The following is a 21987-nucleotide window of genomic DNA, read 5'->3' as shown; positions in this document are numbered from 1 at the left end:
GGTAAATTTACAGACTTAAGAAACTCAGGGTTTGTCATGCAAACAGACTGTACTGCAAATATAAAGTCATGACTCTACAGCTAGTAAGCAGTGGCTGATTGCTCACTGCTGATGGGGAAACATGAGTGTGTCCTGGCTGCCTGGAGCAAAAAAGCACTTTGGCTTGGAGTCATGCTGGTGTTAAGTCATGCTAACGCTACAGTCCCAGCAGGGCTTGTAAAAGTCTCCCTGCTTTTGTAAGGCTGGAAGTTTTACCCTCCTCTCTGTGTTTTTCAAGTGCCCACCAAGTGGGTCTGCGGTGCTCAGCATGGGTCCGCCTCCCTCTGATGTGAGGGCATTGATTAATGTATAGAGCTAGTGGTACATGTGGACCTTATTTAGACCCTGTTTGGTTTTATTAGTCAGCTTCAACCTGCCAACCCCCAGCTTCCCAATGTGTCTCTCTCTCTCTCTCTCTCTCTCTTTCTTTATGCAGGAGAGTAGAGTGTTCTTGAGGAAAAGGTTAAGGAGCTCTCAGCAGAATTGAGCAGTTGGAGTGTTTAGCCTGTGCTGTCCTTCATGGGGAAACTGAAGTGCATGATGGGATGAGATCATGTGGGGCTATCTGTGTCAGCATGTCACTACTTTAGAAATGGGAACATGACTCAGTTTTCCTTTAAAACCACTGAAGCAGTGCTTTAAAATCCTCATTAATGCTTTGAAACATTTTAACTTCTTGAATAAGTCCAGTGAATTTCAGATAATGAAGTCAGGTGTAATGGCAGTATTTGTTTCAGGTCCTGCATCTTTTTTTTTTCTTTTTTTTTTATTCAGGGTTGCACAGTAGCCTATGTATTTTGGACCTGATGGTGCAGTAATGTATAAGCTCTCAGGCACCTCCTCCTGGTCTGCTCTGAGTGCGTCCTAAAGTCCCTGCTCAAAAAGAAAAGACACAAAACACCCCGGTTTGCACGGCAGGCAGAGAGAGAGTTCAAGAAAATTACTGCGAAGTTGTTCCTCTTGCTTTTTTGTTGCCTGTGCGTTTCACTGTGAGGCAGGCAATGATCAGATAGACAGAGAGGAGCCAGACGAGGAAGTTGGGAGGAGGGATCACTGCAGTGGCGTCGCGTGTGTGTGCGTGCGTGCGTGCGTGTGTGTGTGTAGAAAAGAGTTTATATTGGATTCACGGACGCCTCCAGCGCTGTGAAATCGAAGGATCCCTCCAGTCCAGGTTGTGTACCCAAAGTAATGCGCGTAAAGGGGCGCAACACCCCCAGCACCCTGCCGCCGCCTACTCGTCTGGACCCAAGTTTTTAACCGGCTGTCGTTTTTAGGGAAGTTACATACACCTATGCGATCAATGTCAGCACAGGTAGGGAAGAGGATCCCGGAAGAACCCGCAGTACAGGTTGCCTGATTGTTTTCACAGCCTGCAGTTTTATTCCAGGACAAGCGAGCGCCGATGGACTTCATGCCAGTCGGCTTATTCATAAAATAACTATTCTCTTTGGTTATCATTGCTTTTAAAACGTACATGAACGGAAAGAACATGAAGGACCTGGGGAAGAAGAAGCTGTACGTGGTGATGGACGTGGTGTGCGTGTTGGTTGGTAAGTAATGTACACACTGTACACAGTAAGAGAGTACACTAAACTTATACGTCAGCATAATCTAACCCCTATCTAGTCACAAAATCGCACTTAGATGTTTGTCAGCAAATATATCCGATGATATCTTTTTGTTAACATTAGTTTCTTGGAGACTCCAGTGGGTGTTTGGAGCCCAGTGCGCTTTGTTTTTGTATTTTGCACACATGACAGCGGCTCGGATATTCTTTTAATAATGGTTTCAGCACTCTGCAGTAAGATTTCAGCAGCTTGAGTTGCATGTTAAAAATGTCATGAAAAAATGACATGTTTGTTATCCAAAGGAAAAATCATCACGACAAGATAGAAGCTGTTTTAGCTCTAAGCTCCTCTTTAAAAAGCAAATGAAGTAATTGGATTTCCCTATCTGCTGCGCTTTAGTCTAACACACTGAGGGCAGCCATGTGTCACCCCATTTATTTATGCAGATCCTAATTTGAATACTGTCCCGGCTGAAATTATGTGATATTAGATTGCACTATGGCCAAGCTGGGGAAAATATAATTCTCTTTTCCATCATAGGCCTTTTCCTGCTGTACTCACCAACTTTGCAGGATTTTACAGAGCCTCAGGAAGCCGAATGTTTGTTTATGGAAATTTGATATGCATGTGTGTGCCCCGCTTATTCCTCCTTTTCTGCAATATTTTGTCTGCCAAGATTCCTCCCAAGAATGTCCTACTTCCCACATTCAGTGCATTTCTCAAGATATTGCTTTCACTTGTACTTCACAGACCATTGTTTTTCATTTAACTTGAATTAGGAATCACTTTAGATGGAGCAATATGGCTTTTTACAGTACACTGCATTAGAAACTAGACCACATCATTATTGTTTAAGTTGTTATGAAATATGTCTCCTTCCCCTTCAGGGCAATGAGCGAATAATGAGTTGTTGAAAGAGGAATTATATCAATTATGCATACTGCAGTTATCATTGTCAACATCAATCCTCCCTTCTTTGTATTTTGCCATTCATTTTTTTATGGATAGAATAGGATAGAATAGAATAATAAAGTTTATGTCGCACAAAATATCTAAATCCTTGTTTTGTGACTGTCCTTGACCATGGCGGCCGATCTATCACAGAGACCAAGTAATAAGTTGCAAAGGAAGGGAAAACATCATGTTCTTTTTGTGTGGATGTGGAATGTACCAGTGTGGTGGGAGGCTGGTTTGCTGTGATAATGCCACTAGCACTCGACAGACGTGTGTGTTGCATAATGGTCTGGTGTTTGTTGTGTCTGTATGGTTTGGTGGTGGTGGTGATGTTAGAGAGAGAGAGGAGGGAGACGGATGATGGCTCATGAGATGATGTCTGCTCTGTGGCTTCAGCATCGCCCGGCTTTCAGGGAGAGCTTAGCCCTCCATTGGTGGGAACGTCCACACACTGCTGAACTTCATAATCCTCGCCATTTCACCGTCACAAGTCTGGGATTTAGGGCCGGCGGTCTGATCGGTCGGTCGGTCAGGTTTTGATGGCTGAATCCCACCCACTGCCTCTCCCTTCCCTTTTGCCACCCACTTCACCCACCCAAATAATCATCAAGTCAACCCCATGCTTATATGAGGTTGCTCCAGCCATGTAATAATAACTTGTTGTAACCTGTAATTATGCTGACCATTATCCTATATGAAAGTGTAGTTTTGAGTTGGGTTAAGAATTTTGTCTAGATACTCAGACTGTCTGCATTTCTTCTGTTTATGTTTAAGATAAAAAATCTATCTCCCTACATCTCCAGTCAACCCGCAACATAATTTCTTTATCTTCTCTGATTCATTACTGGCTTTATCTGTAAGCTTTACCACTCACTGGTCTTCCACCGAAGCCAGTTCTTTCTTTTTGCTGCATTCGCAAAGTAATCTGAACCTCTGACCCCATCTCTCTCGGTTTCCAGAAGTAGTTTTCACTTTCACCTATGTCTTTTCAACCATCTTTTGTTTTGAAATGCAACAGCCTTGATCCGCATAAATGGTAGATATAATCAAGAGGGTAATTTCACTGGCATGTCTTCTGTCACTCGCACCCTACCCTGCCCAGGTCAAACTAACAACTGTTGGTGTGATATGAATTAGATGTGTGATCAGTAAGAGAAAACACAGAAGACATGCCGAGGCTTCAGAAACTCCTTACAATGAAGAACACACTCATGGAACCCCATAATGAAGAAATCTGTGTCAAATTATCTGATACAAAGTAGCTGACTTGAGCAAAGCAGCGGTTCACTGATTTCTTAAACATGTTGTCTAGGTCTCATATGTCAAATTATCTGTCTTGTTTATAGCCAGGAAATCTAGGATCCATCATGATGATACTGGAGCCATCTTGAGCTTCTCAAATATCTGCCCTGGGCTTGAGTTTGTTGTTCATTTGTAAGCTCTCGGCCTTTCTAACTCCCTCCCTCCCTCTTTCTTCTTCGTTCTTTCTTCTGTGTATCCCTCCCTTCCTTTCTTTCTCCTCCTCTGCCTGTGTAAGTCTACACTCAGCACAAATAGATGGTGGGTGTTGGCTGAGAGCGCAGAGGACAGACTGGGGTTAACCTCTCCCTGCCCACAGCGCACAAACATAGTAGGCACAGTAGGCAGGTTATGTAGAGGAGCAGCACAGTCCACATTGCCACATGAATTGGGTGTCGCTGAAGGCGATATGAATAGCAGCGAGCCATGAATGATGAGTAATACGTTAGGTACTCTAAGTAGTGTGTGACTAAATGGCCTCGAGGCAAGGCATAGGTACAATGTCCGCTCACACACACACACACACACACACACACACACACACTTGTTTTTCTCTCTGTTTATGTCCTTTGTTGTACTGTAAAGCACGTTGTGACAAACCTGTTTTGTTAAAAGACCTTTATATATGACTGTACACACACACACACACACACATATCTACAGGGGGAGAAGTTGAAAGGTGTTTCCTCTCCGCTCGGTGTGTTTTTTGTTTTTTTTTTGTTTTTTTTTCCTACCTCTCATTTACACGGAGGCAGCTGAGAGTGGAGATGCTGTGCCAGAAAGATTACACAGGGTTTTGATTTTTCATCACTTGAGTGTTTTTTTGGGTATACAACTCCCATTCATTTCATTTCCCAACGGGAGATTGCTGTATCCCTGTATTTTGTCATGTTTTTTTGTGTTTCTGATTATATCCTTGGATAATGTCAGACACTGGGAGGCTCACAGCTAGCTTAGAGTCAGCAGATTTAGCTTTGGGTTTGTCATTTTCTTCTCTCTAACTTGCAGGTACAGTATTAGACAGTGGAGTTTCCCCTCATTCTCCTTCATGGCCTGGGTGGTCTGATTATGACTCAATCGTCTGTAACTTTCCAGTCTTGAGCACCACAGATTGGCCTCAGCATTTTATTTTCATAAGCATCCTGTTACTGGCATACATTCACTGATACAATAGAGCTTGCTCCCAAAGCGTCCCAGCAGTAACACTATCAAAGATTTTCTATTTCCACGTATTATTTTCATCTTATTAGATTTTAGTTACATGTAAATATCCCCATGTACTTTGACCTTGCTGGCTCAGAGACTGAAGTGGTTGTTGGTTGGGGTTTGTTGTGAAGCCGTGCTGCAGTGTCTCCAGGGAGCCGGGCCTCTCATGCGGTCGTGTTGGGAAGACTGATTGTCCTGAGTTCTCAGAGAAAAGCCCTGAAGATGCTGATGGGAATCGTAGCCCCCAGGAGAACTCTGTCATGGAAACTGAAGCCCTTTCAACAAACAGGCATGTTCCTCTGAGGGACGTGTTTATTGGGTTCTTTAGTTTTGTTTTCCAAATGATTTGGATTTCTCAAAGGGCAATACTAATAAGGGTAATAAACATATAAAGTGTCTGAGCAATCAAATGTTAAAGGTGATACGTGTCATCAGCATCAACAAATCATTGCCACATTAGTTTTGAGACATAATTACAGTTAAAAAGACATTGGCAGCTTCTTCCAGTCTCTACACTGCATTTTACATTGTGTGCCACTGGGATAGATTTATCTGCTGGATTGCTTTACAGCACAACAGAGGTAGAGGGCTGCTGTTCTTCCAGTGCAAATGGAGCTAACACTTTTCAGAGTTTCTTGGCAATGGCAGATGGTGGAACGAGTGAAAGGCCGATGGAAAAATCACTTCCAACATGTTTGTCCTCTCCAGTAAAGCAAAGGAGAAAACAAAGACAACGCGAGCGATGCTATAGGGAAGGGGGACAAGTAGCGACATCATCTTAGTGACAGGAAGCAATGGAGTTTATGGGAAATGTGGTCTTAATTTTAGCACTAACAATACCACTGGTGTGAGATAAAAGCTACCAATCATGTCAGCCATGATCTCAATTGTTTACAGTAATTATACCAAGGTATAACAACAAATTTGACAATGATATACTGATGCTACTGCTACGTAGTACCTTTTTAATGCATTTTAGAGAACTTCAGTACCATTCTGGTTAGTTCCATAACCACAGGCCTCCTCCCATAGACTTTAATGTTCTAGGTATAAACCTGTGTGGCCCATTTCTTTGATCCCCTCCAAACCCAGACTCTTTAATTGCCGAACCAGATTTAGCTGCCCTCCCCTCCATTCATCCGACCTTGCCTCCCTCCCTCCCTCCCTCTCTCCTTCTGCACTGCTTGGTGCTAAGCATGCGTAAATGATGGAGGGAGCGAAACGGGGGGGGATTAAAAATCAAGAATGGGTTGCAGCAGCAGGATTTGGTGTGACTGGGGAAGTTGGGCGTTCCTCATGTGAATTAGAATTCCAGAGGCCAACGCCGGCAGAGGTTGTAGGCTCAGCACATACCTTCCACATTAGTCAGTCCAGCTTGCCTGGGGTGAGACAGTCAGAAAGAGGCAGAGTTTAGCTGTTTATTTATTTCTAGCTATCTTTTAAAGGTCTACAACATCGCAGAAGTTGAGATACTTTGCAGCTTTGGCAACATAGGTTTCTTCCTGTCATTTCAACAAAGCGTGTTTGAATTGGAGGGAGGGAAGGGGAGAGAGAGCCAGAGAGAAAAGTGGAAACACTGACGGGGACGGAAAGAGAAGAGACCTGCCTCTGTACTCGTCCACACTATGAGGAGATGAGAGATGGCTGTATAGTTGGAGATGGAGTAAACAACAGAAAGAGAGAGAGAGAGACAAAAAATAGAATGGCAAGGAGTGACATAGAATGGGGAAGCAATGGGGATAGGAAACAAGATCTATGAAGGGGGGGAAAGATGACATAGGAGAGGGGGAGAGATAAGAGAAACCCGCTGGATGACCTTCACACCGGAGTGATGGAAGGCTGGAAAGACGAGAGTGGAAGAAATTAGTTGGAGGAGATGGGAGCGTTGTAGCAAATGTTGCAGCTGTGACCCTGAAGGAAAGTTTTAGACCAAGCAGGGCAGCCCAGGGGCATGAGAACTTCCCCCGACACCACACACACACACACACACACAGGCTTGACGCGCCCTGAAAATATGCATAATGAAAACCCAGACTGTATGTTTTTTCAAATTGTGGGCCATAATCATCCATGCACATGGTATTGCAGGTGCTGTAGGTTATGTCAGAGAAACTAGGGTAAGTAGGTGTGAGGTACCATTCGGGAAACTCAGTCGACCAGATGATTGTGGCGGTTTGGCCATAATCGGCCTGATTAGAGTCGAGGCGCCGACCTTTCTGAAGTGGAAAAAATAGATAGAATAGGACAGGCAAACGGAGAGGAGAGGGAGAGAGGTGAAGACGGAGACAAAAGACAGAAAAACAGAGGTAGAGACAAATACAGAACGAGCCTCGACTCTCTGCCCCATAATGCGATTGCGGTCCACATGGTCCTGTGTAATTGCACATCTGCCTGCTATATAAAGCACCGTCCCATTGAGGCCTCTATATTTACAACAGGGAGAGAAGTGTGTGGGAGGACGCCGCGATCAACAGAATGACAGACAGAAAGAAGGAGCCGGTGAAAGGGGGAATGAATGGCTTTGAATAAGAGATGAAAACACAATGGAGGATGCGAATTAGCATTGGCGGAAGGACGGGAGGAAGAGAGCAAATCTCTCTCGGAAAGACGGCTTCGTTTTTGACAAGTATCAGAGAGATTAATCCTAAAATATTGTACCATCTGTGATCCTCCCCCTGACTGGCATCGACTGCGTTAGATTCTTAGACCCTCTTGACATACAGTCATTTACTCAGCTCTCCCTTGCCTCTACATTAATATCCGTTTCAGCCGAGGGAGACACCGAGGTGCCATTGTGGATGAATGCGAATTTGCGGCCAGGTAAATGAGAAGCATTAAACTCCTCAAAATGGGACGAAAGCCTCTGAAATGGGCCTTCCTTAATCTGAGACAGGAAACCTGAGCTCTGCATCCTGCGACTTCAAACGGGCTCCCATTAGGGGCTCAGGCAGGAGATTTCTGACTGGCAGCTGGAGATTTGCTTCCTGGCTGCATTCCAAAGCGGCAGCGTTTCCCTCCGTCGTAGAAGCAGGTGTCTAGCAAGGAGGTCCTCCTGTACCCCGAGTACCTCCACCCCCTCTACCCGCCCCCCTCCCTGTATGATCCTTTGGATTTTCTCAGCAGAAAAACTCCACATAACGTCTCGGGTTTCGGAGTTTCGCTCAAGTCAAAGACGCGGCTCTGTCTTTAAGTGGAGGCAGTTTTGGAGCAGTGTCAATTTGGGCTGTGGGATTGTCTCGCGGTATCCTGGAGACCTATTTTGTCTGCCTATGGGTCTATTTTTGCCTGCGAGGAGTGTATGTGTGTTTGTGTCTGTAAGTCGGTGTGTCTGTTTTTCAGGAGAGTGGCTGGTTTGTCTCTCTCAGATATTATCCACAGGGGGATTGGTCATGAGACACACACACACACACCTCAAGACGTGCCATTCGTTCAGCCCAGGACAGCAGTCCAGACTTTTTGGATCACTTCAACCGAAAGCCAATATTTTATTTTCATCCAAACTTGTAATTTATGTCAGACATGTTAAAGTCAAATGTCGGCTGAATCAATGCTTCATTATGAATACAGGAATAAAAATGCACACAGCTTTACAAGCCAGGAGAGGGTTATTTGAGGCCAGGTGCCCTGACTTCACTGAGTCAATGAACTGTGTGGCAAACTGGCAAAGCTCCCCAGGCCTAAAAATCCTAGTTTTGTCCAGTGGACTTAGTGATCGAAAAATCACTCTCAGACCTTTACCATATGGCTAAACAGATGAATACATATGATATTCCAGAATGTAATTAATTTTGACGATGGACATACAAAAGCTATTTTACCATTTACCCATATGTGAAGTTGTTTGATGGAAGAAGGTAATACGCATCATTAGCTGCTGGCACTTTTCTTTGAAGCTTTTCACTTCATTTTTCTCCCTCTCCCTCTGTGATTAATGGCCCTGTTCTGGCAAATGTTAAAAGCTTCATAAAAGGATTTGAGCTACTATTCCGTGTGACTCTTATGTAGAATTAATTACACACTCCTGCCATTTTAAAATAATTTTCACCAATGCTGTATGAAGTAAATCAACACTTCCCTGATTTTGTCAAGTCTCAAACTCACAAAACTTTCTGCTCATACGTTTCTGTGTTAAGTACTATGCGCTAAACAAGCTGGACATAAGCTTGAGTAGCGAGTCAAACCAGATCTTTTGGTTTTGTTTGCCTTTCCACTTTGTTTTTAATGTTGTGCTAAATGCAAACATTCCATTCCATACACAGTTTGTATTTGCTGACGTAATGTGGCGAGTGGAAACGGATTTCATGTCACCCTGTCCCTCTCTCCCTTAGCTGTAATGACAGAAATCCATGCAGTCCCTCCCCCTCTCCCCCCAAGGACAAGGTTTGTTTTCATTTCAAATGTCTGGCCATGCAAACTCCCCGATAATATTATGTTTTCAAATAATGCTGCAGAATATTTGACAGGTTGTGTAAATTTCAATCAAGTTCCATATTGAAAATATCAAGAGTCTGGAAATGTTTAAGATAATGTTTTGAAGAGACTTAGCAATCGGGTGGTCGCTGAAAGAAACTGTGCTGCTGAGAGTTCAGGAGTTCATAGCTTCTCCTTCCATATATGTCGCAATGAGATTAGATATTTTTCAAACCAAGAAATGGCAGAGATATCCTCAAGCCAAACTAACTTGATCAGTTATACAAGATACTAGAATGTGGGAGTATCAGCAGCAGTAGTCGCAATAATAATTCCTGTAATGAAACCCTCCGTATCCAGTATCTTTCTGTTTGGTCCAGCTGTTTGTCAGTAAGGAGGCGGAGGAGGAAAAGGAAACCAGCAACAGTTGTTTCTTGCCTGTTCTGCTCTGTTCTTGCCAGCTGGAAGCAGGATGCAGGATACAGAGGCAGAAGCTGCCATCCAAAAGCCACATCAGTCGATCTGTATTGCTGCGCTCCCTCGAGTCGCCTGGGACAGGATGTTGAAGTTGAGCTAAATAGACCCTATATTGTCCTGTGGCTGTCACAAACAGGATTTCGGTGGTGCTAAGAGGAAAATGTGTGGAATAAGCCTTTATACTCAGGGTTTACCACCTCCTGACATGGCTGATAGATGTGTAAACAGTGTTCCTGTAGGCGTCTGGTGGTTGGTGGCCGGTGGGAAGCTGCCATGCAGGGACAGGTGTCACCCAGCTGCTGCTGCTCACACAGACAGGGGTGAAGAGGAGGGGAGGGAAGGGAGGGAGGGAGGGAGGTGTTGGTTGGGCAAAGTTGCCTATAGACACTGATATTAGATATGGGGTCAGTTGTGTTATTTATTTATATTTAAGTGTTGTTCAAAGCTGCACAAGGCAACTTCGCATGTTGGCGGCTCCAAATGGCAGCGAGAGGTAACTCTGTTTGAAAAAAGGCCAGTAAGCACGCCCATGTTTGCTTATCCAGCTGGTCTGTGATCATTTTATATCAAAAGATACCAAAGGGACGAGAGAGGCAAAAGAACTAACATTGGTGAGCTTTCTCTGGACAGAGCGTTTGCTGTTTAAACCACTGCTGTTTAAACCTGACGCCAGAATTTCATTTGGGCAAATAGAGAGAATCTATAGGGGGATGGGACGCTCATCTCTGTTGCTGCCCCACTTTGAGATTTCGGCTGATAAGATGGTGTATGTTTACATAAAAATCTTGTCTTGTGTTGCTTAAACAGTCCAGTTGGGAGTGGGGACACCTTGCCAGACTCCATGGATGATGGGGCGCTGGTAAGAGAGGAGGTTTAGAGTTCTGCAGGGTTTGACAACCACAATGTTGCCCTTTTCAGAAGGCAACAAATAGTCATTTGTGGTTAATTATCTCATGACACATACACTCATTCATTAAACGTCAACTCTAAACAAGGTTAGAGCTTTTTGTGAATGAACACCCTGTTGAAGTGAACTGGTATCTCTTTTTGTGGTTCTTCTTTCCTTGTTTGTCTGGTCTAAACGCAGCTCGTCCAAGGTTAGGTTACCAGGAGTCAATGTGTAATGATGTGTTTATCCTATACAACGCTATTGTTTATTCTCTTCCCAACACAAAGCCTCTATTTTCTGCTGCCCTTGGACTCCCCCTCTGAGCCAATAAGAGTCTTTGTCTGTCCAGTGTCTGTGAGGGGACACGTGTGCAGTTGGCATGTCACTAAACAATGTCAATACTCATCTCATGTCACCTTGGCAACATGCTATGTCACACAACAGTAAAACTCGAGACAGTGCATGTCATGGTCTAGTGTGCATTGTCTATCACAGTTTCCTTAAAAAATATATTTTGTCACTGCTTCCAAGAAATACAGTGTTTATTAGTGGACTGCTTTGTTTTTATTTGTTAATTAATAGCATCTTACAAACTTGTAGGGCTTCAGAATACGCTGACTGTACAAAGCATTTCCATGAAATAGATTGACCTAGTAAATCTATTTATTCATAATGCAGAGATGTAAATGAAAAATCCAACTTGAAAGATAATACAATTCTGTTTTTATTTTATTATAAGGTTTCTCAGACAGACTCTTTTTGTCAGCATCATTTAGCCCCATTAACAATTATTTGTACATTTAGGGTAGGTTGTATTTCCATATCCATCATAGGACTTTTAGGCTTTTGGGTGGAGATGAACCCCAGAGTGTTCACCTTAGCTCAATCCTGATCCAACAGCTACTTGTATATTTTCATTTAGTCTCAGTATATGGCATGTGGACTCTTGGTCTCTCATCAGTCAGTCTCGCTGGAAGTCCACCTGGAATTATGTCAGCTACAGACATTTTTTGGAAGAATGGGAGGGGTGCGCCGCTCATTTACTCAGAAATGTAATACTGCACTTTTCAAGTGTGTGCAGCACTTTTTCACGACTGTTTTTCTTGCATTTAGTATGCGGCTGCTTGGCATTTCCATCCCGGCCCCAAGGCTGTCTGTCTGCCTCCCATGCAGGGTGGTAGTGGATTTCAGGGTGGGGAGTTCAGCTCTCACATATGTCCCGGGTCTCTGCTCCACTCCTGGTTTTACACAACAGAGCCCGAGGCTGGAAGAAACACTCCGCGCCTCGCCGTTGTGCAAATTAGATCTTTCTCACACACACTGTATCTGCTTAAAGAGCAAGAGCAGGAGAGCGTCTGCAGAGAGATGTATTCATTAGCTTCTGTTAATCAACAAGAACTGTAGTAATGAACATTTAATGTCTTCCTCGTGGCATATCTGTGGTCTGCATTCACACATCAGACAAGGGTTGTGTGTGAGGGAGAAAGAGAGGGAGTGAGTGAGTGAGTGAGTGTGTGTTTTGGGGATGGATGTTTCAGGACATCTCAAGGGCATTTTCCATCTACTCAGGAACCTTGAGCAGCTATATTTGGGCTTATTTTTGCACACAACCACATCACTCAAAAGAGGTGTAGCTGTGTGTATGTGTGTGTGTGAGAGTCTGCACTCGCTCTTGTGTGTGTGTGTGTGTGTGTGTGTGTACACTCGTGTGTATGCATGTGATGTGTGACTTTACGGCCTGTGTATAAATACTATTTCACTGTTTGTTTTTGCAATCCCTTGCTGAGTCGTTTCTACCCCGACATTTAACTACCAAGTGTTTGCTCTGCTTGTGGGTCGTTTCATCATTGCGATTTTCGAGTACGAGGTCTTCGGGGGAGAGGGAAAACAATCTAGCAATCCTTGGAGAAACATTTTCACTTCCCAGATTAGGAAATGATGTAATGTCTGAAAACCTCTCGAAAAAAAAGACAAATCTGTTATTCCACATATTGAGCTCCATTAGCTTGGATCAGCCCAGCTCCTGATCAGCATACTCAGTCATAATGTTGGCTATGATCAAGCACGGTACATCAAAATCAAACATTAATGCATTATCCTATTCCCTCATCTTTACATTTTACCAAAAGCATTTTTCTCTGATCATAGTGAACATTAGCTGATCTTCATCCACAATCTAAGCCAATATAACCAGACTGTTTTTTTTCTTGCTATAGCGGCACTGCCCTGCATCATCATGACCATCCTGTTCCAGCCATATCAAAGAGGGGTTTACTGTGACGATGAGAGCATCATGTACCCCCTGAAACCAGACACCATTACCCACGGCCTGCTGGCTGCTGTCACCATCTCCTGCACTGTCGTCATTGTGAGTTTTGGCATCGTTCAAACTCTCCTCTCATGGGGAATTTGATCAGTTCTCACCCCTATTAGATCATGCCAAGTTTACAGGACTGTAATAGTTTCACAACATCCTATGGCCTAACCCTGCCTCAATCCTAAATGACCCCAGCAGGTGTGTGTGAAAAATAATGGTTACAGGAACATTTTAAAGGAATCCTCAAGTAAACGGTCTCCGTTTTGCATTCTCTTCTTCTCCCTCTTCCCTCAGATCTCGTCTGGAGAGGCCTATCTGGTCTACAGCAAGAGGATTTACTCCAACTCTGACTTCAACCAGTACATCGCTGCACTCTACAAGGTTTTGGGTACCTTCCTGTTTGGAGCAGCTGTCAGTCAATCACTGACTGACCTGGCCAAGTTCACCATCGGCCGCCCGAGACCAAATTTCATGGCTGTATGTGCCCCCAAGGTGTGCAACGGCTACATGCAGGAGATCAACTGCACCGGCAGGCCTCAAGACGTCACAGAGTCCAGGTGGGAGGAAGACGACTGGGCGTTGGACTTGGATTATTGTACTTAGAGTGGAAAATCTCCACTGCTAACGTTCATACATCAAAAAGAAAATAATTAAATTGACTCCTCAACACAACACCTCACACAGGAGAGGAGGGCAGAGAGGGAGATGTGGTTCTTATTGTTTTGGCAATGGCTTTCTGAGATTTACATAGATAATGATGCTAACAAGGGGTTGTGAATGTAGCTCAGGTTCTTTGAGATGCAGAAGTCAGATTTGATTCTTTCTGTTCTGGTTGTTTTCAGGTTGTCCTTCTACTCTGGCCACTCCTCCTTTGGAATGTACTGCATGCTCTTCCTAGCGGTAAGTAGAGCACACAAGCCTCAAGCAATCGGCAACGGTCCTAGAACTCCATGTAAATATGTATCTCCAAGTGAATCGGTCTTATGAGTCCCCAGATGGACTCATCTGATGTCATGCTTCTGCATTTGGATCCAGGACTGAGAGACTAATTGTTGTGTAGGGGAAACGGCTCATAGAGACGGTTTGTGCTTGTGAACATAAAAGGACAAGGCAAGAGTTCAAATGAAGAATGTGGATACTGAGAGAAATGAGCTGCGGGGCTGTGCTGTTATTTCCCAGCGATGATGAAGGCGAGGGCTGCGCTGTGTTCTGTCTTCCAGGCCGATCCAGTTCACTGCCCTTGGCCTCATCCCTTTGTGTTAAAGGCCAGGCGCCGCTGCTAGACAGCATGCTTCAAGAGGCCAAGCAAAGCAATTAGTCACTCTTGACTTTGTTTGATTCAAGTTTAAAGAAAAGACTGGCGTCCATTCCTGTAAGTGGCGCCGTCCACTGGCTCAGTTTTGCCAGGCATTCACACTGTGGCTAATAGCGCAAACAAATGGAACTAAGCTGTGATATCCTTGCTCTGTCCTGTGTGCTGTATAGCTGAATGAGTGTCCTGCAGTGTTCAGCGCTGGGTTTTAGTGGCTGTGTGGCAGGAGGGCTGCAGCGTAATGCCAACTTCTACACCTCCAACAGCAGCCCAGTAGAAGCCCAGGGAAGCATGTGCTGTTGCCAGGTTCATAATTTTCTGGCAGCTGCTTCCCTCCTGTGAAAAAGGGGTTTCAGTCTACAGTAGGCATAAATTAGATCTGCACTCAACACCTTTTTACCGTTAATTCCATTTGAGGCAAACCAGTCTCCGTTTTTGCATTAGAAAGAGATGTAGTCACCGTCCAAATAAATTCTCTCTTATTTTGTCATTGGTGTTTGGACTGAGATATCATCTATCCTGAAGCCTGATAATCCTCTATGCTATCTAGTTAAGCAAATATAGAATGGACCCGTGTACTGTTATTTTTGCAAAACAGAAAGTTGAATGCGCCATTACCTCACGTCTTTGTCAGCATATTAACATTTATATAACATTATTATTGGACTGCAAATAGATGTCAGTGCAAACAGATGCAGACACCAATTACATTAGCCTGTCGTCTCACAGTTATGTTCCCTTATTTGGTGTGATAACCATTTCAGGGACTAAAACCACTAATGACATCTTTTTTAGCAGTGTAATAGCAAGTTGTCTGAAAAAACAGAAAGGAATGCCTACATAAACATGCTGTCCCCTAATCTCTCTCTTCCCTCAACCCCCACTCTCTCTCTCTCGCTCTCTCTCTCTCTCTCTCTCTCTCTCTCTCTCTCTCTCTCTCTCTCTCTCTCTCTCTCTCTCTCTCTCTCTCTCTCTCTCTCTCTCTCTCTCTCTCTCTCTATCTTTCTCTCTCTCTCTCTCTCCCCCCTCCAGCTGTACGTCCAGGCGAGATTGGTGGCCAAGTGGGCCAGACTTCTCCGGCCCACCATACAGTTCTTCCTGGTGGCCTTTGCGGTTTACGTTGGCTACACCCGAGTCTCTGATTACAAGCACCACTGGAGCGACGTGCTGGTGGGCCTGCTGCAGGGGGCGCTCATCGCCATACTCAACGTGAGTCCTCAACACTGTTTCTGCCAAGGGGAACATCACTAAATGTAACAATTCCTCTGTGCCATTTCTGCGATAAAGGACAGTCTAATCAATATTTGTGAACATGGAGAAACTCTCTCACTAAGCCACAAACCACACAAGGAAGCGTGGAAATGTGAAGTTGTATGAAGTCGAACTTGAATGGGATGCCAATTTTTGTCAATTCACAGAAAGTTTGAGTTTTTATACTGAAATTAATATTATATTAGTGTTGTCAGTTCTAAACTAATAAAATCTAACCCTTATCCCTAGAAATGCCCCTGGAGGCTCTCCCAGTCCTTTACCATTTTTCGCAATTTATTCTCTGTGAAGCAGTTCCTTTCCAGAGTCTTTATACCTGAGGACATCACAGGTTTCAGTCTTAGTAGTGTGGTTTTTGGCTTCAGGAAAAGCAAATATATTCCTATGATCTACTATCATAGATCAGAATGACATAAAGGAAATCTCAAAGTTAGTGATATTCCCTTTCAAAGAGGAAAGGCCACTGAGGAGTCCATATTTCAGTTTTGTAGAACATTTTCAGACAGTACACAGTGAAGATCGATCTAGACTGGAATTAAGACGGCAGGGAAGTGTGACAGCAGCAGAGTGTGAGTTGATATAAACCCTCACACTCACATGGACAGGTTCCCAGGCAATGGTCCGTTCTATCACATGGGCACATGATCCAGCTGGGCTTTTTTATTGTTTGGCCACTTCCCTGTTTTGATTGAACCGCTGTCAGCAACGCCTTGTGGAAATCCTGGAGTGGTGGAGAGGCGTGTGTGTGTGTGTGTGTGTGTGTGAACGTGTGCATGCATGCACATGTGTGAGTGTGCGTGTATGATTCATTGGAAAGTGATCCTGAGCCTTTGGCCTTCACAGTGCTGCGTGCAATTAGAGACCCTCCTGGGCACAATGTTTTATGGCTGGAGGGGCTGGAGGGGTTGCGCTTGCTCTCTGTGTGTTCCTCTGAGGTGTGTGTGTGTCTGTGTGTGTGTGTGTGTGTGAGAGTGCATGCATGTGTTTGTCACTTAACAGCTGTGCGCAGACTCGTCCAGACGTATACAATCACACTTTCCAGCCCAGCCCTTACCTCCTCTCCCTTTCACCAGTCTCTGTGGGAAAGGTAATCCCTAGATGACCAACACTGACCTCCCTCCTCTCCTCTCCTCTGCTCTCCCTCTCCCTGTCCCTCTCCTCTCCTCTGCAGGTGCGCTTTGTGTCCGATTTCTTTAAGAAGCGTCCTCCACGTTGCACTAGCCCAGAGACAGCTGAGAGCGAGGAGCCAGAGAGGAAACCCAGCCTGCAGATTGCAGATGCCGAGCACAACAACCATTACAACTACCACCACCACAACCAAGGGCCTGTGTGAGAGGAGCTGATGCTGGGGAACTTGGGCTGCAGCCTGCAGACCCCCAACCCTGTGTAAGGGGGTCCAACCACAGGGGCTTCAATCTCGATTCTGCAGTCAACAGTGTGTAGCTCTATATAAGAGGGATTAACGTGGATCATCTGCAGTCTGTATTCTGCAGGCTGCAGACCCCTGATCCTAGAAGTTTTAGAGTTTCAATATGTATTCTGCAGGCTGCAACCAACACTTTGTAGTCCTGTTTGAGAGGAGTAAACCTAGGGACTCTGTCTGTAGCTTGCAGCCTCCAAGCCCCCAGCTCCCTCTGTGTCAACCACTCTCATTCCACCTCCTCCCCAACCACTGGACTGACTGAGGGGGCTGCATCCCACCCCCGGGTGCCTGAGCCCCCTCCCTGTTGACCTCCTCTTCTCCTGAAAGAGAGAGAGGAGCATATTGTTTTTGAGACATCATTGTTGATGTTGAAGTGTATATGCTTAATGTTTTTTTTATGTTTTTAATGTCTATATGTAGAGAACCAAATTTGTTGGCAGTGACAAAAGAAATGTAAGAATGAGAGGAAAAAAAGACTGTTTAAATATTGCTAAAGGCACAATGCCTTGGTTAGCCCCATTTTAGCGCACCTTAAACTGGCCACACTCTAGAAGACGACTGCAGTCTTAACAGATTGTGGAAACTGTGATCAGTACACACTAGACTATCTAGTTTTCTCAGTATTTCATGTCACTCTGTTGGGAAGATACACTCGCTAGGTAATGAGGCAAGGATGGAGATCACACTAAAGAATTAGGAACTCAGACAGTAAGGAGATGCAAAGCCAGTTAACCATTAGGCTAAATTTGTTGCAATAATCAGAAATAATCCTATGATCTTAAATTTGCCGAACAGATGTTTCTGCCAGCTTGCATAACTACTAGCACTAACATGGTTGTGTACACAAAGCTAGAATGTACTGTATATCCTTATTTTTGTGTATCTACACTGACAAAGCAAAATAAATAATATTTATCAAGCTGGCTGTATAGGATAGTGGAGGTAATTGGAATGCCACAGTTGCCATTCATCAGTTTGATGTGAATTATTGTTATCAACTGTGATTACCAAGGGATTTCAGCTCCCAGAGGCTATTCTTATAGGCTATTGCCAAGTGATATCAACTTTCATGTTGTAGAGTTGCCCATCTCAACTACAGGAGTGTGTCCAGACAAGAGTCTTAATAATGAATAACATTTGACATAATCTGGCTGGCTCCGTATAGTCTGAATCTGCATCGAGGAGAAGACATATACTGAGTCTTCAACATGTTCACACTGCAGACTATTTGGGCAGACTGTCTGTCCCAGCAGTGCCAGAGTCTGTCCAGTTGTGATTTCCAAATCAGACCAATAATTGGAGCAGTAGTCTCCTAGTTTGTGGCCAGTACTAGTTATTTGACAGAAGCAATATAAACTTCAGTGTGGAGTTTGTGATTGATTAATGTTTCACCTGTGTGAAATGGACTGCAGAGAGGTAGCAACCATTGATGTGGATAGCTTAAGTTTCTGTTGGATTTTTCAGAGTGACATACCACTAGATCACAAACAATCACTGCCATTCAGATATTTGGAAATTTGGCCTTTTATCTTACTTTTTCTTTAAATCTTATTGGGGTTTTGTTGTTTGTTTTTTTCATTTTAAATTGCTCCATTGACGGTAATCAAAGAAGGATAGTATGAGAGAACCATTTTGAAAATGGTGTTTAATTTATTTTAAATATGAGAAGTTCTTTATTTACTCTTAACAAGGTTGGAAAAGGTTGGAAATGCCAGCGCTGTTCAGGTTTTTGTGCAATCACCCCTGCTTGCCACTATGAGCCACAAATACTGTATGTACTAATACCATGAGACATGTTTCATGTTGAATGAAGGATGTATATATATGCATGTATGTTTTTATTTCACATGTAGGTAAGTTTTCATTTCACATGTACAATGTGCTTTGGCCCGTACTACATTGGTGCCTTTTGAGACTAGTGCCTTTTGGGGTTGCCACACAAAAGGATCCAATTCCAGCTCCAAACATAAGCCAGATGCCTTGGCAGTGCTTTTTAAGGGCTTTTTGTAATGATAAAGACTTCCATACCAAACTGTGTTTTGGAAGCTGGTAACACTGCTCCATTCCCACTTCAAAGCTCCTTCTATGTTCCCTTTCCCTTTCCTGTGTCGATAGATGGGGTTAATTTGTGAATAAGAGCTGCTGTACAGTCTTGTACAGCATGGCAGGCCCCCGGAGGACTGATGACAGATCAGACAGACCACAAAACTGATAGGGGGGAGAGAGGAAGAGAGAGAGAATCTCACCTGGTAGTGATTGTGAGGCCCCCGGTGCTGACCTGGGACTGGGGAAAGGCGGGATACTTTAGAGAGAGGGGCCTCCTATGGTGAGCCACGATCCCTGGGGACTTCTAGACTTTTGAAACTCAACTTTGCAACAAGAAACACCTGGAGCTGGTTGCAGTGAAGTGTTGTGCAATCTCCCCACCCCTCCACCCCTCCACCCCCACAATCACCTGTGTATTACTGCACCCATGCTAATAGCCCAGATGAAAGCAAAAACCAAAACAATGGATGGGGACATAGAAACGTCATGGTCTTTGATTCCCCTCCAGCTTTTCGGTGATGTGGCTCCATGTGTTATTACACTTTACTGCATTAGTGCCTTAGAGTAGGCACTGGCTGGCCATTTTTCAGTGTGTATAATATAATTCATGTTGTGTTTGCTTTTGTACATTGATCTATCTATAGGCTGTTTGTGTATAAGAGACTTTTAAATAAAGACAAAATCCACGTTCAGATATAGTAATGGAGTTCTTTTTGCATACATGTAACTTCCCTGGTGGCATTTGATGGAATTACACTGTGGTTCGCTGTCTGAACTATGGATACAAACATGTTTAGTTTACAGCCTAATGTGATATTTATCTTTCATGTCTATCAAATAGACATGAAAGATAAATATCAGATTAGGCTGTAAAGGTGGTGATGCTGAACACGTGCCTTGCAGAAAGTAACTTATCTCCTGTTGGGCTGCAGACAGTGATTTGTGGAGCCTGATTAGAAGCACATTATATCCCGTAATCACTGAAATGAAATATGAGGAACTAGTTTATCGCAGCATCTAGATTTCAGCATGTTCTTGGTTAGCTCATTGTAATCCTGATTGCAAGCTATTTTTCTTTGGAATGATGCAAACCCCATATCCTTTAACACAAAAGTCAGGAGATCGGGTGTCCTGGTGGATAAGTGGCGTGAGGCGCGTGCCATATAAAAGATATAAAAGATATAAAATCTCACAACTCAGATGGAGGTTGTAATAAGGAATGGGATGTACCATTGGTTTCATATATGATATAGCATTCTACATGTGAAAATGCTATAATTCATAGTAAATCTACCATGATGAAATATAGCATCTGCTCTCAGAAACCTATTATTCAACAGATCATAAATCTGAGAATCTCTCTTCCCCACTCAATCCATTAATCCCATGGGAAACAGTACAGGAGTGAAAACAATTCCCCAACATTTACTTTGTTCTTGTGAAAAATGGAAACCAATATATTCTTTTTGTGTCAGAAAACAGCTTGACGTTCAGCTAGATCCTGATACTCTCTGGGTTCCACTTACACAACATTTTAGACATTTAGCTGGCGAGCATCTTAGGACAAGTGAGAGGGTAGAGGTTCAGCATCTTGTACAATGACACATGGCTGTTGCTGGGGTCGAACCTGTGATGTTACTGTTACTGTTCTCGTGTACAATAAAAAGGTGAATGTCAATGCTATAGATATTTCTGTAGAACATGCAGCATCTGCTGTGCTCCTGTACATGTACAAAGCAAAGTTTTACAGAATTCAAATTTCACATAATTAATTATAGTTATTTGATGCAACTGATAGCAGCTAGGTATAACATTAAAAGGGCACTATTATAGGAATTCAAATGTTTCTCTATTTCTATAAATATATGGTAGAAGATGCCTGTTTCGAACTCCAGTCAATGCATCACCGCTGGACTTGGTCTTGATTGACTAAACTATTACTAAAATTCTTCCTATCAGGCCAATTTGCAGCATTTTAAGTGGAAAGCCTCCACTCAGTAATTTTGCCTCATTTGAATTAGAGGAGCTGGTGTCAGCAATTAGGCTCCAGTATTGTGCCTCTTCTGCCGGATTTAGTCTTCAAATCCATTCAATAAATACCCTTTTAACTAAAAGACATTTATTTGCAAAGAAGAACATTTTCTTATGCTGAGCCACAGTATATTTGAAAACAAAATCATGATCACTGAATATGGGACCTTTAGCAAAATTTATAACATTAGAATTAACATTATAAATAAGATTAGTAACACCTTACAGTGTAGCAGATAAAAGGGGTTTCTTTGCCCAGCCTGCAGTGCATGCTGGGTATACTGCTGTGCTGGTCAGATCCATCGGTGATTTACGCTGTTATAAAGATTTTTTCCCCTGACATTTCATACATGGTACAGAGTGGAGAGTGACAGGGAAGACAGAAACAAAGGTCATGAGGCAGATTCACAGCCATGACGTTAAGAGCTCACGGTATGAGCCTCGGCCCACTGCAGTACCCCTTAACACCCCGTGATTTACACTGCTTTAACTCCGGAGACTTGCTGTCGAGTGGCTGATTCATGACGTGGCTTTCTTCTTGCTTTAAAACTTCTCTACAAATCCTCCTCGAATTCTCCCTGGCGCTTCAACAGGACTAATTAAAACCAAGTGCCAAGGATTTGGGAGAGGTTAAGCAAGGCTCCTCTCTCCTCTGCCGCCCCGCTGCATACGGTCTAGAGAATGGAACGCTCCACCAAAATAAACACATATATTTATATCAAAATAAACACTGGACCCATGGGGACA

The 21987-nt window shown here is 43.7% G+C and overlaps 1 protein-coding gene across 1 annotated transcript; it reads left to right on the top strand.

The window, feature by feature from the left end:
* Positions 1-1150: 1150 nt before the first annotated feature.
* LOC139660421 (phospholipid phosphatase 2-like) lies at positions 1151-19670 on the top strand. The gene is made up of 6 exons (XM_071538564.1): positions 1151-1589; positions 13059-13210; positions 13454-13716; positions 14002-14059; positions 15504-15680; positions 16912-19670. The coding sequence occupies exons 1-6, from the start codon at positions 1514-1516 to the stop codon at positions 17071-17073; spliced, it is 888 nt and encodes a 295-aa protein (XP_071394665.1). The 5' UTR covers positions 1151-1513; the 3' UTR covers positions 17074-19670.
* The last annotated feature ends 2317 nt before the right edge of the window (positions 19671-21987 follow it).

The sequence above is a fragment of the Centroberyx affinis genome, unplaced genomic scaffold (assembly GCF_046629955.1).
Source record: "Centroberyx affinis isolate AG114_WGS23_722 - 3 ecotype Tasmania unplaced genomic scaffold, CSIRO-AGI_Caff_v1 ptg003293l_1, whole genome shotgun sequence".
Classification (NCBI taxonomy): domain Eukaryota; kingdom Metazoa; phylum Chordata; class Actinopteri; order Beryciformes; family Berycidae; genus Centroberyx; species Centroberyx affinis.
The sequence above is the reverse complement of the archived record's forward strand: the minus strand, read 5'-3'. Positions and strand labels throughout refer to the sequence as shown.

Excerpts from the sequence above, each read along its gene's own strand:
- LOC139660421 (XM_071538564.1), top strand. The coding sequence starts at position 1,514 with ATGAACGGAAAGAACATGAAGGACCTGGGGAAGAAGAAGCTGTACGTG. Across the intron at positions 1,590-13,058 it reads CGTGGTGTGCGTGTTGGTTG|CGGCACTGCCCTGCATCATC; the intron begins GTAAGTAATGTA and ends TTCTTGCTATAG. Across the intron at positions 13,717-14,001 it reads CAAGACGTCACAGAGTCCAG|GTTGTCCTTCTACTCTGGCC; the intron begins GTGGGAGGAAGA and ends GGTTGTTTTCAG.